Source organism: Poromitra crassiceps (genome assembly GCF_964638095.1).
Source record: "Poromitra crassiceps genome assembly, chromosome: 6".
Classification (NCBI taxonomy): Eukaryota; Metazoa; Chordata; class Actinopteri; order Beryciformes; family Melamphaidae; genus Poromitra; species Poromitra crassiceps.
This window is the reverse complement of record NC_139627.1, coordinates 42328243-42346858: the sequence shown is the minus strand read 5'-3', so window position 1 is coordinate 42346858 and position 18616 is coordinate 42328243. Positions and strand designations below refer to the sequence as shown.

Below are 18616 nucleotides of genomic sequence, written 5' to 3'. Positions count from 1 at the left end.
AAATCTATTCGTTATTGACATGTCATTATTACTAATTATGTCATGACTGATTTTACGCTCCAAAGAGTTAAAATCCAACACGTTCAACCACGAGTTTGTTAATCTTTCACTTAATTGGCATGTGTGTGTGTCCGTGTGCGCGCGCGTCTGTGTGTATTTCTCTGTTGCAGGTCGGAGTGATGACTCCCTCTAAGTAGACGTCCTGCCTGGCCCGTCGTCCCTGTAGCCCCCCCCCCTGGTGCTATTGTATATTGCAAGAGGAGCAGCAGGGGTCGTCCTTGTCTGGCTGGGCGGCGTAGTCCATCTGCCGAACGATCTCAGCGAACAGTTCGTCTACCATGGTTTTGCTCTTGGCCGACGTCTCCATGAAAGGGCAGCCCCACTCCTCGGCCAGGGCCTGGCCTTCGCTGGACGACACCTCCCTCTCACTCTCCAGGTCCACCTTGTTCCCCACCAGGATCACTGGAACCTTCTCGTACCTGAGAGGAGACACAAGGACGCAGACATCAGAGACAGACGCACGCATGGAGATCTGAGATACACTGCAAAAACGGAGGCTATGATGGTACATGTATAGAAGCAATCAGTGAGATTTGTGTCCTGATGCTTTCACTGCACTTGAGGGTTTCCACACACTGTCAATTAGCCTTCCAGGATTTATAGTGCATGCTTAGTGCCACAAGAGGCATTAATCGCACCAAATGAAAAGGTATTTGTTATTTCATGTGAAGACCCTATCAATGCACCATGGAATCCAATACACTTCATTCCATATAATTAAAATAATTAAAGTAAAAGTTCTTGAGTCAGAGGTTTGCTTCCTTGAATATTTAATATGATTTAAGGTCTCAAGAGAGGACGAGATGTACCAAGCATCAAGCCTGCAGGGATACAGTCATTATTCAAAGAGATACTGTCTTTTATGTGGTGCTATGACATACAGAGAGCTGACATCAGAACAGATAAGTTAATGCTGATACAGAGTCATGGTACAGTAAGTTGTGGTACAGAGATTACATATGAGATGAACATTCAGGGCATTCATTGGTGTTCTAAATGGAGACAGTTACACTGCTGACATGGCAGGACAGTTAGATATAGATGATAGATTAGGATTTCTGTGGTTGAACATGTGAGATGAAATGGTGTACAAAGATGAAAGTGTGTGTATGGATTAAATATTAAAGATGTGCTTATGAAAGTATCACCATCACCATCATCATCATCATCATCATCATCATCAATAAAAGGGAGTAAGTGGGTTCTGTTTGTTTAATTTTTTGTCCCACATTGAATGATGTCATCAATGAGTGACATCACTGATGATGTCATAGGCATTCTTTATTGACCAAAATCATCTTATATAAGCGAGTGACATCACTGATGGGGCATTGTGACATCATATAATCAATTGTGATGTCATCAGTGATGTGAAGTTGGCTGTGTGACCGAGCTGGCGAGCCCGTGCAGCGGGCGAGCCTAGGAATCGAACGTGCGTAGGACGTGAGATTTCTATCCTTCCTTTTATATTATAAAAGGGAGCATGTAGGCAATGTTTCTCTGTTCTGTTTAAATTTTTGTCCCACTGACAATGTCATCAATGATGTCATCAGTGATGTCACTTAACAATAGAGAGCCGCATGAATGAGTCTGGAAGTATACTTCCGGCTTCTTCAGTGGAAAAGTCTATGGGATTTAACATGGGGGTTTCGCTTAAATGCCTAAAATAAGGTGTGGTTAACAAAAGTTTATGGGAACGCAAATCTGGGTTCTGCATGATAATCTTCACAAACGTGAATAACTTTTATGACATTTGGAACGTAAATTAGTTTTTTCTAACGCTTATACGTTCTTTTGAAACATTATAAAACACTTCAAAAGGCATGAAAGCATTAAAGAGTATCCCAAGTAACCCAAATTCACGTTCCCATAAACTTTTGTTAACCACAGACCTTATTTCATGCATTTAAGTGAAATCCCCATTCTAAAACCCCATAGACTTTTCCACTGAAGAACCAAATGGCGGCGATTTCTGGATCCCTGCGTTACTCTATTGAGGCAACTGATGATGTGACATCACTGATGTGATGTCATCAATGATGTCATACATCACTGATGATGTCATCAGTTATGTCATACATAGGCATTGCGACATCACTGATGATGTCATCAGTGACACACACACACACACACACACACACACGAGAGAGACTGAGGGAGAGAGGAGAGGGAGAGAGAGGGGGGAGAGACTGAGGGAGAGAGGGAGACATTGCGCGCGCGCCAATAGGGCAGGCGAGGCCACGCAGCAGCCGAGCTGCGGGTGAGGCCACACAGCGGCCAAGCTGCGTATGCGAGCTGCAGGGCCAGCATGGTGAGCTGCAGGGCGGGCGAGGCCAAGCAGCGGGCGAGCCTAGGAATCGAGCGAGCGTAGCGCGCGAGATGCCTAGTGTACTTAAAGCTGCAGTAGGCAGTTTTAAACAACAACATCAATGTAATGTTAACCATAGCAAGTGCAACATAGCAGAGATTAGAACTAGAATGAGCCTTGTATGTGTACTGTGATTGGCTATTTATGTTCTAGCTAACCCTGATTGGTTGTTTTTAGTCAGACCTACAACCAAAATTATAACTAAATAAATAATATTGCCTACTGTAACTTTAACTGAAGGTGTAATTAAGGTATTTTTGAAGGCGTAATGGTTACATTTCCCACATCACATGAATATTGAAATATGACCTAAAAGACCTGGTAATCCAGTGTTGGTGAGGCAGCTTGGAAACTCACAAGAGGAACAGTAGACCATCCTGATTCATTCATTTGTTTGTTGTCTTCTTTACCTGCTTATTTCTATTCAAGGTCACGGGAGGGGTTGGGAACTATCCCAGCATGCATTGGGCGGACACAGAGAGACACACATTCACTCTCACATTCACACCTAAGTAGGGCTGGGCAATAGCAATATTATATCGAGATCATATGAGACTAGATATCATTTTAGATTTTGGATATCGTAATATTGTGATATGGCATAAGTGTTGTCTTAAAGGCTGCATTACAGTAAAGTGGTGTAATTTTCTGAACTTACTCACTGTTCTAGCTGTTGTATTATTTGCCTTTACCCACTCATAGTCATTATATCCACATTACTGATGATTATTTGTCAAAAATATCATTGTGTAAATATTTTGTGAAAAGGAAACCCTGTCTTTGAATTTTATTTTGATCAGTCTTGTCTTAGTTAAAATTGGCTTTTATTTTGATCAGTCTTGTCTTAGTTAAAATTGGCTATTTGGGCGCTGTCTGTCTGTCTGGGCAGCGTGATTTCTATTCGCACATAGGATAAGCAATAACCACGCCCTGTGGCGCCGGGATTGGCCAGGAGCAAAACTGGAGGGCACGCAGCCCAGCGATTTCATGAACCAACTGAATAGCTCTTGAGAACGGACAGCGATTTCGAGAGCGGACATTGAGAGCGGACATTGAAATTAATTATGGTCACCTACCTTCCTTAGCATAGTAATAATAATAATAAGCATAATAATTGTAATCTACATAATGTACACAATCTACAAAAACATGCAATAATATAAATTGTGTTGTGTTCACGTTCATAGCTCATATAATATAATGTATCATATCGTTAATTTCAAGCTCAATTCTTACCCAGAGAAAAGGTACAGCACTGAAAATGTAACAAGCAATAGTTTTTTAAACATCTTTATTTTAAAAGATGAAAAACCCCAGGTGCTTTAGTCCCAAGCTTCAATGCTCCTGGCCAATCCCGGCGCCACAGGGCGTAGTTATTGCTTATCCTATGTGCGAATAGAAATCACGCGTCTGGGCACTGTGGAACTAGACTACATACTGCAGAGCTGCCTAGCATTCACTACTAAGTAGTGAATGTCATTGTGGAACTGGACTACATACTGGAGAGACACTTTCTGTCAGAAATGTGTCCCACTTTCCCTTTGAAAATGTTTAAGCTTTCCCCCGCAATCAAGTCTAAATCTAACTTTAATACAAGTTTTTATGTCAGTTCAGTCTTTGTTTTTGGATATGCGAATGTTCTTAATTAAAGCCACAATCAGTAACTTTTCCAAGTTTTGCTATTGGAGAAACTGCGCCCTCTGCGTACAATAGTATCGATATCGATATCGCCGTTCAAAGTCAACAAAACACAGCGCCAGAAAGCTCTATGTACATGTTGTGACATCGGGTACTCACCACGTGATGAAATAATAATCCATAGTTCCGTGAAACGTCATTTTCGTAGCAAATCCGAATCGAGTTACTTCCTTGTTTCCAGGAACACAAGGCTTCCGCTGTAGAGCGCATGTGCACATCTTGCCTCCGGGACGCAGGCAGAAAACTGCTTAGTCCCAGGAGAGGCCTTTGGAGGGCGGTGTGTGACCAATAGAGGTGACATTCTCCCTGTTACAAGTCACTCTACCATCCTCAATGACTAAAAAGCTGTTATATTAAGGTGAAAAAGTTACTGATTGTGGCTTTAAGAGTGAGAGAGAATTGACTGAACTCTATATGCAGAATAAGGAGACAATCATTTTTTTGATCATTGTAAAGCCACAGAATAGTAATAGTAATCATTTTGCTCTCAGATTGATGCATTTTACTTTAAAATGTACATTTTCTTCCGGGGGGGGGGCATGCCCCCAGACGCCCCTAGCCCCTAACCCCCCAGCCAAATGTCCCGACCACTTTCCAACTCGCATGCAAATCTACCGCCAACTTTGACATCCAGTGTACAGTACCTACATGTAGATCTCACTCACTGCATTCCTAACTTGTGGGCCGTGATTTGACAGAGAGCTATTTTGGGCCACATCTCTGTGGCAGTAGGCAGTCCTTGCTCACATCCTTATTCCTTCCCCACTTTCATGTAAGAAAGCCTTATCATCATAGCTGTGTGTGTGTGTGTGTGTGTGTGTGTGTGTGTGTGTGTGCACATTGAAAGGCTGAAAAGCCCTCCTTTTGTGGCTGTGGCCCTTTAGGAGAAGCCACAGGGGGCACAGCAGCATTTAGGTGGGGTAATGCATCTGAAGGCCATGTTTGGGCTCACAGCTCACATGGACGTGTGTCTGGCAGGTTTACTATCTGCTATATCTATCTGCTATCATGATGCCTCATATACCAGCTCCCACTTTAGCCTCTCCTGCCCCAAATGTGATTCAGTCATAAAAGAAAAGGCGTGTTCCAGAGAAACCACACAGTATCTGAGCTCTCTGTGCAAGCTCCTACAATGAGACATACAAGCCAATGAGCCGTATTCTGAGTGCTCTTTGTCTGCAAGAGCCAGACAGAGCTTCAATGGAAACAGATTTCTGGTCCACTGATGAGCATGTCAAACTGTCAATCATTGAAAGAAACCGGCAACAACCGTGATGGATGTCTTGAAGGTAGTCATTTAAAAGTATCATAATTGTTTTTGTTTTTTTACCATAATGTTGAATCAGACAGCCTCACTTGTGTGTTCTCTTACTAAGGACTCATCACAAGAGGAGAGCAGCCCAAAGAAAGAAAGAAAAAGTCATCTGGCACCAAAGGGTCTATATATAGTCATAATAACAGGGGGGGAAACGGGCAGTCCCAGGAGGTATGAGAGGGTGGACTCCCAGGCCAGTCCCAGGAGGTACAGTATGAGAGGGTGGACTCCCAGGCCAGTCCCAGGAGGTGTGAGAGGGTGGACTCACAGGCCAGTCCCAGGAGGTATGAGAGGGTGGACTCACAGGCCAGTCCCAGGAGGTATGAGAGGGTGGACTCACAGGCCAGTCCCAGGAGGTATGAGAGGGTGGACTCACAGGCCAGTCCCAGGAGGTATGAGAGGGTGGACTCACAGGCCAGTCCCAGGAGGTATGAGAGGGTGGACTCCCAGGCCAGTCCCAGGAGGTATGAGATAGCCTGGGTAAACCCAGCCTTCAACGTGACGTCACAGGCTATGCCTGTAGCGTAGGTTTCTTCGTGACTGATAGCACATAGAGGTCACGTGGAGGCTGGGTTTACCCAGGCTAGGTATGAGAGGGTGGACTCCCAGGCCAGTCCCAGGAGGTGTGAGAGGGTGGACTCCCAGGCCAGTCCCAGGAGGTGTGAGAGGGTGGACTCCCAGGGCAGTGCCAGGAGGTGTGAGAGGGTGGACTCCCAGGGCAGTGCCAGGAGGTGTGAGAGGGTGGACTCTCAGGCCAGTGCCAGGAGGTATGAGAGGGTGGACTCCCAGGCCAGTGCCAGGAGATGTGAGAGGGTGGACTCCCAGGGCAGTGCCAGGAGGTGTGAGAGGGTGGACTCCCAGGCCAGTGACAGGAGATGTGAGAGGGTGGACTCCCAGGCCAGTCCCAGGAGGTGTGAGAGGGTGGACTCTCAGGCCAGTGCCAGGAGATGTGAGAGGGTGGACTCCCAGGCCAGTGACAGGAGATGTGAGAGGGTGGACTCCCAGGGCAGTGCCAGGAGGTGTGAGAGGGTGGACTCTCAGGCCAGTGCCAGGAGGTATGAGAGGGTGGACTCCCAGGCCAGTGCCAGGAGATGTGAGAGGGTGGACTCCCAGGGCAGTGCCAGGAGGTGTGAGAGGGTGGACTCCCAGGGCAGTGCCAGGAGGTGTGAGAGGGTGGACTCCCAGGGCAGTGCCAGGAGGTGTGAGAGGGTGGACTCTCAGGCCAGTGCCAGGAGGTGTGAGAGGGTGGACTCCCAGGCCCTCAGCAGGTCTGGGCTGAACAGAGGATGATGCGAGGCAGCGAGCCTGGGCCCACACACAGCACACGCAGAGCGCCTGGTGGGTTTTAGACTAGGGCTGAGTGATATTGACAACACAATCAAATTGTGATTACGGTATTTGACAGAATATTGCAATTGCGATTTAAACTGTGATTTATATCATCACACGTTTTTTTCCCTTCTTGTTTTACATTTTTAGATCTGTAAAATAGTTTAAAGAAAAGGGATTTGGGTGTATATATATAAATATTTAAAAAAGGATGTCAGTGTGCAGGATTGACTGAGCTTGAATGTGATGATACACTTTCACCAATATTGTACTTGATTCATGGACCAAAGATTACTCGGTGCTCAAAAACACCTGGTTTAGAAATCCATGTTGTTGGATGCTCCTAGCAATTCATTGCAGCCTCTGTGGTTTGGATTTGGAAATTGCACAAGTTCATTTTGCGATTTAGTTTTCTTCCCTTCATATTAATTAATTGTTCAGCTGTAGTTTAGACAGCAACCTCAACTGTCTTGTCAACTGCACACCCAAAGTCTTGTGAGAGATGAAGCACCAACAGCAAAGACAGACAGACAGACAGACAGACAGGACAAACAACATTGCATGTTTGAACCCACAGCTTGTGAGTCTGACTGCATGTGTAATGGGGTACTCTGACTGCAAACACCCATGCTATAGCTCTCCCAGACACACCTTATCTATAATGCATGATACATCAACTGATATAGGCCTTGCTGATGGAGGGCGGGACTCGGTGGTCCAAGAGTCTCTGGAATCATCTGGCTCTAGCCCACGAGGTGAGGGAGGAGACAGGCTCGGTGCTGGGTGTCCTCCTCTAGCCCACGAGGTGAGGGAGGAGACAGGCTCGGTGCTGGGTGTCCTCCTCTAGCCCACGAGGTGAGGGAGGAGACCTCTGTCCTCCCAGTGGCCCTTTTGAGGAGGGTCTATAGCTGACTCAGTAGAGAGGATTCAGCTGAGTCAGAGAGAGGTAATACGCTCCTCTATTACATCACAGTGCCAGGCAGGGGCAAGGCAAGATTTAATCACAGTGCCAGGCAGGGGCAAGGCAGGATTGAATCACAGTGCCAGGCAGGGGCAAGGCAAGATTTAATCGAGGATGGTTATGTGGACAGCCTTTTGAAAAACAGGCCACGATAACAGCGAGCGTGGAATTGTTGTTGTTTTTTGCTTTATTTTGATGTTTATTCATGTTTCATGTCTCTTGTTTGATTTGGGGCGGCTGTAGCTCAGGAGGTAGAGCGGGTCGTCCACTACTCGCTTTGGATAAAAGAGGTCGGTGGTTCGATTCCCGGCTCCTCCAGTCTGCATGTCGAAGTGTCCTTGGGCAAGACACTGAACCCCAAATTGCTCCCGTTGGTGTGCCAGCACCCTGCGTGGTAACCAGCCGCCATCGGTGTGTGAATGGGTGAATGTACCGACTGACTGTAAAGCGCTTTGGATAAAAGCGCTATATAAATGCAGGCCATTTACCATTTACCATAATTCAAGATGCTAAAACGATCATCTCACGTTGGATAGAGTTCAATGTATCTATAGAGATGGTGTATATATCTATCTATCAATCTATAGATAGATGGTGTATCTATCTATAGATGGTGTATAATGCAATGTTGGAATGATCAATAAAGGGGGAAAAACAGCCAGCGTGGCTCCTAAACGCAGAGGCGGTGGAGCCCAGTGGTGGGATTGGGGTGTAGTCATGTACCCAGGGCCCCTGTGCTAATGCCTGCCTGAGCCACTAGCAGCAGAGAGATCTTCAAAGCAGGAAACTCAGAGATATTATTTTTCTCATGGGGGCTTTTGGCTTGTGAAGTCAGATTTTCTGAGGAGAAAGATCATATTGCCTCAAATATCAGATTAAGAAGAGATGAGAAATACCTCTTACGCTAATCTAAATGTGTTGGTTTTTTAAAGAAGTTTGATAGAGCAAAAAATAAATAAAATAATTTACCGTTTTCTTTTTCATTTGAACTCATGTTGGCAGCATGAGTTTGTGGCTGAAGGGAGGAGTGATGAGGAGCATCAGTGGCGTATAGTTAACTGTGGCTGAAGGGAGGAGAGTAATCATGCACCCAGGGCCCCTGTGCTGCCTGTGCTATACTGCCTGCCTGAGCCACTAGCAAGCAGGCCTGATAGATGCTGACAGGGTTCAGAGAGAGAGCCACACACAGCGGGCGCCCCTGACCTGAGCCACTCGCCAGGTGGCGGGCGGGGGCACGAGGACGGGCAGAGAGGCTAAAAGGGAGCCGTGGATATAACCTGACGGGGGACACAACGAAATCTCACGCATCACCTTGCCAAATATCTATCCAAAATCAGACATTTATCATTGCTATAGGAAGGAATATATAGTCCACGTTCTAGCAACTCTGCAGCCGTCACTGGTTGAAAAATAATCTCTTACAGTATAGTATGGGAAAGCGACATGTCGTTTTAATCATTCGCTTTAGATTTGTCTTTACCACCAGAGTAAGAAAAAGGACACTGATATGAAATCACTATTGTAGTGACCTAGCCACCAGGCAGAGCCGTCTAGAACTGTATGAGATCCTCAGTGATTTATGACCTCATCACTGTCTGTGACATCATCATGATTTATATGACTGAATGATTTTATTTGACATTTTAATTTTAAAAGTACAGCAGCTCTGCCAACTAGGTATGACATATAACATATAGATAATAGCATATAGCGTAATATCATCGGTGATATTACACAATATCATTGTGGTTCAGGAGGACGGTGGTTCGATCCCCGGCTCCTCCAGTCCGCATGTCGAAGCGTCCTTGGGCAAGACACTGAACCCCAAATTGCTCCCGATGGCTATGGCAGCTTGCCACCTTCGGAGTGTGAATGGGTGACCATATATGACATCACTCACTATAGTAGTGACCTGGCCAACAGGCACAGCCATCTGTATCGGCCTGGACCTTCATGTGTTCTGCTGTTTGATCAGTTTCCTTTCACTTTATTCAAGAGCTTCAGTTTCTCCTTTAAGGGCTCTAGTGATTTCTGGAGTTGCTCCTTGTGAGGCCATGCAGCTTCATCGAGGGGTCTGAAATCTGTGTTTCTGAATCTCGACAGTCGAGGCACATTAGCTGCTGATGGTCCAGACAGAAGAGTTTCTCAAGTGTGCAGACTGCAGAGAAGCTGTCCTGCAGAAGCTCTCTGAGCTCTCTGCAGTAAGAAGTTTCTTCAGTTCCAAGTTACGAGGTGGTTCAGCCTGTGAAGATATTTCCTTACAGAGCAGACACTCATGTATTAGTCTCTGTGTCCAACAGCTCTGCAGACAGGCTTGACAGAAGCTGTGGCTACATGACAGGACAGGATCTTTAAGATGTCATGACAGACACATGACAGGAGAGATGCTCCTCTGTTTTGGAAGCCATATTGTCTCTCATTGACAGAAGAGCCTGGTCCCATTTATCCTACCAGCAGAGGACTATTTATGACATCACTGATGATGTCACAATGGGTGGAGAAATAGTTATGACATCAGTGATGATGTCACTATTTGATGACATCACCAATGATGTCACAATGTGTGAGTAGAGAGCGATGTATGACATCACTGATCATTAGGGGTGTCACAATATATCGTCCCACGAAATTTCGCGATAGTAAAACGTCACGATATGTATCGTTGAGATGAAATCTCATATCGTGAAAAAAAAAAAAAAAAAAATTCAAAAGTAGACAAAGAAACGTACTTGTTTGTTGAAGTTCAATGTGTGGAAAGTAGTTCAGTTGAACAAGTCTCTGAAGAGACACATGAGAAGTTATACAGGAGAGAAACCATTCAATTGAGTTTCTGGCAAAACTGTTTACTTGACAGGAAAAACTGAAGATGCATAAAAAATAGACTAAGAAAAGTCTTGTTGTTTGAGTTTGAAGAAAAACTGAAGATGCATAATGAGAATTTATACTGCTGAGAAACCTTTTAGTTCAAAGTAAATCTAAGTGACGGTGTAACTCATTCTATTTCAATATAAGCCTTATCTCCAATCTCATGTTTTTTCTAGTTGTTATTGTAATAACAATTTCCCACAACAGCATGTTTTGTATTTGTGCATTTCAAATAAAATACTACTTTTCCAGTCATATATTGTCATTATTCAAGTTTAAAAAAATATTGTTAAAATCGTATCGTATCGTATCGTTATCGTGAACCCAGTATCGTGATACGTATCGTATCGTGAACTGAGTGTATCGTGACACCCCTACTGATCATGTCACAATGGGTGGAGAAATAGTTATGACATCACTGATGATGTCACTATTTGATGACATCACCAATGATGTCACAGTAGAGAGCGATTTATGACATCACTGATGATGTCACAATGTTGAGTAGAGCAGGATTTATGACATAACTGATTATATCACAATGGAAGAAGAACTCTCAGCAGTGAAGAGGTAGTTCTCGGGAGGATTGCAAATTGCGGCAGCCAACACGTCTGTTTTAAGAGACTAGAATGTAGCTAAAAAGTGACCGACTCAGGAGATACTTCCACTAGCTACAGGAACGTTAACGTTAGTCTGTTAACTTGGAAAATGTTTTCCTGCTCTGGCACTATTTGGCTCGTCATTGTGCTGGTATGCAACCTGGCAGTGGCTGCGATGGGACAGCAGGACGATGACTGGCTCGACCCATACGATATGTTCAATTATGATGTGAGCACAAAATCCATGAGAAAGCCTGCAGAGCCCATCAACTATCCCAAAGTGTCAACAAAAAGTATAGAATACAGTCAGGAGGACTCCGCCCAATTGGAGCTGACAACGTGCAACAACCAAGTGGTGGAGCTACACAAAAAGATTGAAGATCAAAAGAAAAGGGTTGCGTTCATCTCACAGCAGCCTACATGCAATCCGGTGTTCAAGCGATTCCTCATCAGGCTCCTGAAGGAAATGGAAATAGTTGGTCTGCCCAGTGACCAGAACGACATCCTGTATGATGCCAAAGTGAGACTGTCGAGACAAGCCGTGACAGAGATCCAGAAGCTTTTGGAGGGTGACGAGAGCTGGAGAACCTGGGCTCTGGACGATGCTGTCAGCCAAATCCTGGTGGATTTCAAAGTACATGACCAGGAGATCTGGAGGTGGCATTTTGAAGACACCTTCGCCGTGGACATTGACACGGTCTTGAAGATAGGTCTGTTTGTTATGATCATAGTGGCCATCATCTGCACTCAGCTGTGGTCAGTGGTCTCCTGGTTTGTCCAGTTCAGGAGAATGTTCGCCATCTGCTTCTTCATCAGTATTGTCTGGAACTGGTTCTATCTGTACAAAATTGCCTTTGCTGAGCACCAAAACAACAGTGTGAAGCTGGATAGCGTCAGCGAGAAATGCACGGGAGTGAGGAAAATCGACTGGAGTGATAGCTTGAAGGAGTGGTTCAGGAGGACCTGGACTCTTCAGGACGACCCCTGTAAGAGATACTATGAACTCCTCATGGTCAACCCCATCCTGATGGTCCCCCCAACCAAGGCCATATCAGTCACAATCACCACCTTCATCACAGAGCCGCTGAAGCATTTTGGGCAGGGGATCAGTGAGTTCCTGCGGGCCCTCCTGAAGGACCTGCCAGTCACCCTGCAGATCCCTGTTCTTCTCACTATCGTGCTCTCTATTCTGGTGGTCCTGCATGGCAGTGTGCAGGCAGCCTTTCAGCATGGCATCATCACACCACTACGCCACCGCAGTCCCACCACCCCAGGCCAACCAGGGCTGAGCACAGAGGACCCAGGTTCATCAGTGAGGCCCAACAGAGACAGGGAAGGGCCAGTCAAGGTGCTTGGAGAGACTGCCGACACACACTTCAGTGGGGATGAGGCAGACACCGTGCAGGGTCCTGACATGGAGCAGCTAGAGAGCCTCTCTGCCACCGACAGCCACCCTCAGATTGAGGGAGATTCAGGTGACCTGCAGGAGATGCAGGAGGAACTACCAGGAGCTAGTGCTAGTGTCATGTCACTATATCTCGAGTCCAAGTCGAGTCTCGAGTCTCCAGTTTTCGATTCCGAGTCCAAGTCCTATTACAACAAAGAAACGAGAGAGACGGGAAAAAACTGTCTTTATCCATTAACAAGTCCTAGTGCTAGAAATGTGGGCAGGGAGCAGCGGACGAAGCAGAAAGCCAAACCCACTAAAGTGAATGCAAACTCATCTGGAGTAAAAGCTAAACCTTCGACGGGGGATTCAAATATGTCTCAAGAGAAATGCAACAGAGACAATGTGGTGTCCAAATCTCAGGCAGATATCAGAGGGGCCGAGAGTCCGGCAGGGAGTCAGCCCACATCGCTCACACCATAAGATGCCTGTTCGTCGCTCAAAGTGGTGCCAGTCGCCTCATCAGGGTTTGGGGTAGGGATGTCAACGGTTAACCGTTAATCGATTAACCGTCGCTAACGTCGTTGTTCGGTTATTGCTGTCGGTCTATCAGTTAATATTAAAAAAATATATATATATATATATATTTTTTTTTTTGGTCTATTTACTCAATGAGCTCATGCCCAAACAAGGCGTGTCTATTTAGATGCTGAAATGTTAATGCTTTTTTGTTAGAATTATGCCTTTATTTTTTGTTGGCTTTGCTGAAATTTATAAGTTTATTGCCACATTTTGATCAGGTAATCATTCCAAAATCATTCTGGCTCTTATATGGATGACAAGGAAATATATTTTTGAGAGCTTTATTTCCTGTTTATGTAAACATTACAACAACAACAATCTGTTCACAAAAAGCATTAACATTTCAGCATCTAAATAGACACGCCTTGTTTGGGCATGAGCTCATTGAGTAAATAGACAAAAAAATAATAATAATAATAATAATATTAAAAAATTATGAATTAACCGATAGGTTAATCGATTATTAGCGTCGGTTAATCGAAAGTGAAATTAACCGAAAATTGACATCCCTAGTTTGGGGTGCCTTGAGGACATTGCTTTTGTAATCAATAAGACTGAAATTTAATTTTGGACTTTGTCATTTAATTTTACAGTGTGTAATAAGCACAATTTCTGTATGCTGTTTTACAGGAAGGCATTTTATGGTATTAAATAATTGTTTTGATATTTTAGGTGTTGAATTATGGTGCGATGTCGATCTGAATAAATAAATCTAGATAATCCTGCTTTGTTGTTAAAAATGTCCCTAAGAATTTGAAAGCTAAATGTATTGTGTATGTATTACAACAAGGGCAAATTCGGCCCAGGACCACGTGCGTCATGTAGTAACCAGTCTAAAGCGAGTGTCATTTGTTTGCCCCACAAAAGGGGGCAGGAACATGTTTCAAGCCCAAGTTCCCAGATGTGCCGGTCTGATGTATAATATTCCTGTTTTGTAATGATAGATTTCAAGCCCTTTTCAAGGACATTATTTCAAAATTTCAGGCCAATAATTCCCAGAGATGTTCACATATACAAGTCTTGTAAGTCCTTAGTGCATGTTCACACCATACGCCAAAGCAACACCAAAGCCACGCAGTTTCAATTCAGCATCCTTGTAAACAGGCGAGTCCGTTCACACCGGCCACACGCCGCGCTGACGCCACGCCAAACCGATAGTTTCAGCTTCTGTTCTATTTTCCAAGCGTGCCGCATGCTGATCCTGAGCTGCCAGGCAGGCAGTCAATGCAATTTGTGAGGGGTGGGAGGGGCCTGTGAGGGGTGGGAGGGGCCTGTGAGGAGTGGGAGGGGCCGGAGCAGCAGCTCCAAGCCGACCGCTGAGGAAAACAGACTGTGTCTGGTGTGACCGCTTTGACGTCAGATCAGCTTGAGTCTGCTTCAAGCTTCAGTTCAGCACGGCTTTGGCGTACGGTGTGTTCGGCCACTTAGTCCTCTAATGTCAATTTGTTTCCAGTCATGCTTACACATGGGAATGAATCATTAACACTTAATAACATAAACTCAAAGCAATCCTGAAATCCTCCTCAGCATTTAAGTGCTCTCATCAAGACCTAGGCGAGCAGCAGTGACACCGCGCAGCGTGGAGAGGGATACTGTAGGAAGAAAATGTATCAAGCTTGGCCCAGCAATTTTGAGATGACGGAGCACACGAGGCCCAAACTCAGAGATGCTGGTAGGCTAATTAAGGACCTCTTTCTCTTATAAAGAGGACATGTCCTCATGTCTGAGGAATAGCAGGGCTTTGCCCCGAAACGTCACACGCTTGTGGTCTGATTACATCTTTGGGAGCAGCTACCAGTGTGCCGACTCTACTTTTTTATCATTCACTTGTACTTCGGTCCTGCACCTGGTTTTAACTTTTTATTGCTGGATGTGCGTGCCTTTTTGTACCTTTCTAAATATTGTAAACAAACATGCACTATGTTTTAAGCTCAAACAAGCCTACATAAAACAAATACAACAACCCCACCAGCATGCGAGCTTTCAAACTATGTCAGGGTAGTTTGAATTCAAACTAGCTAAAAGCAAAGAAAATTGCAGTGCATTGTTTGGAGAGTGGTAGGTAGTGAAATGCGTGTGCATTTTCTTTTCAAAATCTCCTGCCAAATCCCACTTTAACACCTGTGCAGGCAAATATTTCTGATGAGTAAGGGGGAGGAAATGTTGGCAATCTGGCTTTTGGGTATTTTGCCGAAATGTTTTGTATGTGGATGGATTATTAATTTGCCATATGCCCCAATTCCCAATGCACACACACACATATGGAAATACAATACATCATCTTAGTCACGTGTGCAGTTGTGATTAAAGGGTTCTGTGGTTTTCAGATTTCAAAGTGGGCCCCGGCATTCTTACGTTTGGGAACCCCTGGTCTAAAGTAATTCCAAAACACTAGCTGGCGTTCGCTGAAATGAATATCTTCACAAAAAGACTGGAAAGTGCGTCAGACCGGATACGACCGACTCAGGAGAATAATGCCCGACGTAGGACACCGTTAGTTACATTAAGTGAGGCATGGGTTTCCTGCTATTAAACGTCCTTTTTTAAACGAAATGTCCTTTGTTGTGGGACCAGTGGTAAGTAAGGTCAATTGTGTACTACTGTTGACACTACCTTGGGTAGAAGCCAGATGCTGGGGTATCTAGACCTCTAGTATTAGGAACCGTTTAATTAATTTTTCCTTTGGGACCATCCATACACTTCCTATGCTCTACTTTCAAAACAAACTCTGCTGGTGGAGAACTGTCATAGAACATGAATCACACAGCTATGAATCAATAATGAATAAAATACTACCTCTGGCCTGCTACTGTATATTAAAGCCAAGCAACTCTGTCATTACAAACATAAACCTGAGTGGCAGTGTGTTGTCATGCAAAGACAACTTCTACGTGGAGTTGCAGTGTCTAAGACTCTGAGCTCAAGTGTTGTGTAGGAAGTGTGATGTGTACTGGAGAGTTTTTAGCTTCACAAAACAAATGCATCTTTGTGACTATGGGGAATAACACCAGATTCTGTTAAGTGTGGAATACCACATAAGAATTTGCCCGCACCTGGTGTGTGGGTGCACATGTTACATGTACACTACACACACAGACACACACACACACAGACACACACAGACAGACACACACACGACTAGTACGGTAGATGTACAGTGGACGCTTGCATAGTGCATACCATTCCCCATTCTCACTTGTATGGTGAAACACATGCTGACCTCATTCTTTCATCCTCCGTCATAGATTTATGGGAATGTTTATAAAGGCCATTTGAACAACGCTAATTTCAATTAAGTGACAAACTATTAAGGTAAGTAACCAATAAAAAAAATATAACAAAATAAAAAAGAATGTCTATAAATCTTACTACTCTTTCTACTCTAAATCTACTCTATCTTTGAGATGAGTCAATTTCATTTTAAGTGAGTCTGGAATGGAATGGAATGGAAATTGGTAAAACAGCCACAATTGTAATCGATTAATAACAAATATTACATTTACAAGAATATATTACATTATGTAGGGTTATGTGCAATCTAAAGTAATCAGCACAAGGCGCTGTGAGTTTTGAACTGGTGCAGTTAGTTACTCTGCTTCAAACGTGGGTCTTCACTGTGAGCTTCCTCAGAGGGGAGGCTGTCTCTCCGGAGCCCATTAAGAGTCCCTGCGTTGACTGTGGCACATCCACTGACACCTAGGATGAGTGATGAACCCCCACTGTCACAGCCCAGTGCATGCTGCCTCTCTCCACTACACGTGAATTCCCCAGGATCCCCCAAAACACAAGAACTGAGCCAACGCATAGAGCAGAGACACTCACCCGTGATGTAACCATTAGCACTGATGAGAGGACGTTGTTGTCTATTTAGGCTGTCAGTGGTTTCGTAATGTCATCATCAAATCGTGGCATCTTTTCCTGTGTTTCTATCAGCCTAGAGCGAGACGTGCCAATAACACGATAGGGCAGCCAATCACGCAGCCTCAGTTAACTTCTACCATGGCACAGGGATGCAAACTCATGGAGAGAGAAAAAGGTGAGAGCTACTGTACCAGGGCAGACACAAAACCACTCAGAAATCAGTGCTGTATTTTGGGATCAAAAAGGTGGCCGTCACTTAAAAGTGACTAGTTTGCATCCCTGCCAATAAGCGTTCCCCCCTGCGCTGGTGACATATCTGGATCATCTCGGTGACCGCGCTCAGACATCAGACGATGTCACGCTTGACTCCTGCTTGGACCACGCTGCTCTTTCCAAACAGCTCGTGCGTGTTAATTAAAAACATAGCTTCTCGTCTGTACAAACTGGCCTCACACTAGTAGTGTACTCCCCCCCCCCCATGTTTAACGACTCCAAACCCCCGTTGCTCTAGCTGTGTTGTTTTTGAGGTCTGTTGGCATGAAGCAGGCCTCTCTGCAGAGCCCCTGTCGACTGAATCCTGGGCATTCCCCGGCTGTGTGTTTCACTGAGGTTGCAGCATCCAGCCCAGTGGACACACAGCAGCAGCAGCATGGCAGTTTACAGACAATATCTCTCATGCCATGACTAGTAGCCTACAGAAGACACTGGTCCTCACTTTGACAGATAGGTGTGATGATGTGGTTATGAATGTAACAGAGAGAAAATTAGAAAACAAACAGCCTTCTAAGATGTGACTGCCTGAAGCAAAACACGAGGAGAAACACTTATGACTCTTAAGAGAGATCACAATGATTAACTTTAGAGATGCTGGGGCTGCAGTGTGAGTGCCTGTTGGCTACCTAGGAGTTGAAAGCAGTATGGGTGAGACCAGGTACACCAAAATAGAACAGACATGTGGTGTTGTACTGTAGTCTGCCCTGCACAGCACACCATCTCCATTCAGGCACAGTTTAATAGACTATATAGGCCTATAGGCCCATCCTCGGACTACAGGGCCTATAGTAGGCAGCCTGTGGGATAACCTACTGTACTACAGCATCCATACTGAAACACTGGGCAATGTGGACATTATTATTTTCATGTGCATTTTTATTTTATGTTAAATTTTTTACCAACCTTTTCACTCTTATGATCTGATCCCTCATCGGTTTTATGTCTTGGAAGCTTTGCTGGTTGACAAGGCTGTAGACCAGTATGAATCCTTGGCCGTTTTTGATGTAAAGGTCCCGCATGGAAGCGAACTGCTCGGTACCGGCAGTGTCTAGGATCTCCAGAACCGAGGGCGAGGAATCCACCTCGATCTCCTTGCGGTAAAAATCCTCTATGGTCGGGTCGTACTTCTCAATGAACGTCCCAGTAACAAACTGCACAGTGAGGGCGGATTTCCCGACCCCGCCGCTGCCCAGGACCACCACTTTATACTCGCGCATTGCTCCCGTGCTAGCGGATTAAATCGAGAGATTGTGGAAATGTATCAATCTCCACGCGTCATTGAAATGAACTGAAATATCCCCGCACGAATTCACAGTCA

General features: G+C 44.9%; 1 protein-coding gene and 1 pseudogene across 2 annotated transcripts; one reads left to right on the top strand and one right to left on the bottom strand.

Moving 5' to 3' along the window:
- Positions 1–214: 214 nt before the first annotated feature.
- On the bottom strand, positions 215–18515 carry rap2aa (RAP2A, member of RAS oncogene family a; the record flags this gene model as incomplete). The annotated part of the gene is made up of 2 exons (XM_083638660.1): positions 215–479; positions 18202–18515. 2 exons carry the CDS (start codon positions 18513–18515, stop codon positions 242–244), a joined length of 552 nt encoding a protein of 183 aa, XP_083494786.1. The 3' UTR covers positions 215–241.
- On the top strand, positions 11371–13065 carry LOC310778741 (chloride channel CLIC-like protein 1 pseudogene; annotated as a pseudogene). The gene has a single exon. The product of its transcript is annotated as a chloride channel CLIC-like protein 1 pseudogene (transcript).
- Positions 18516–18616: the final 101 nt, after the last annotated feature.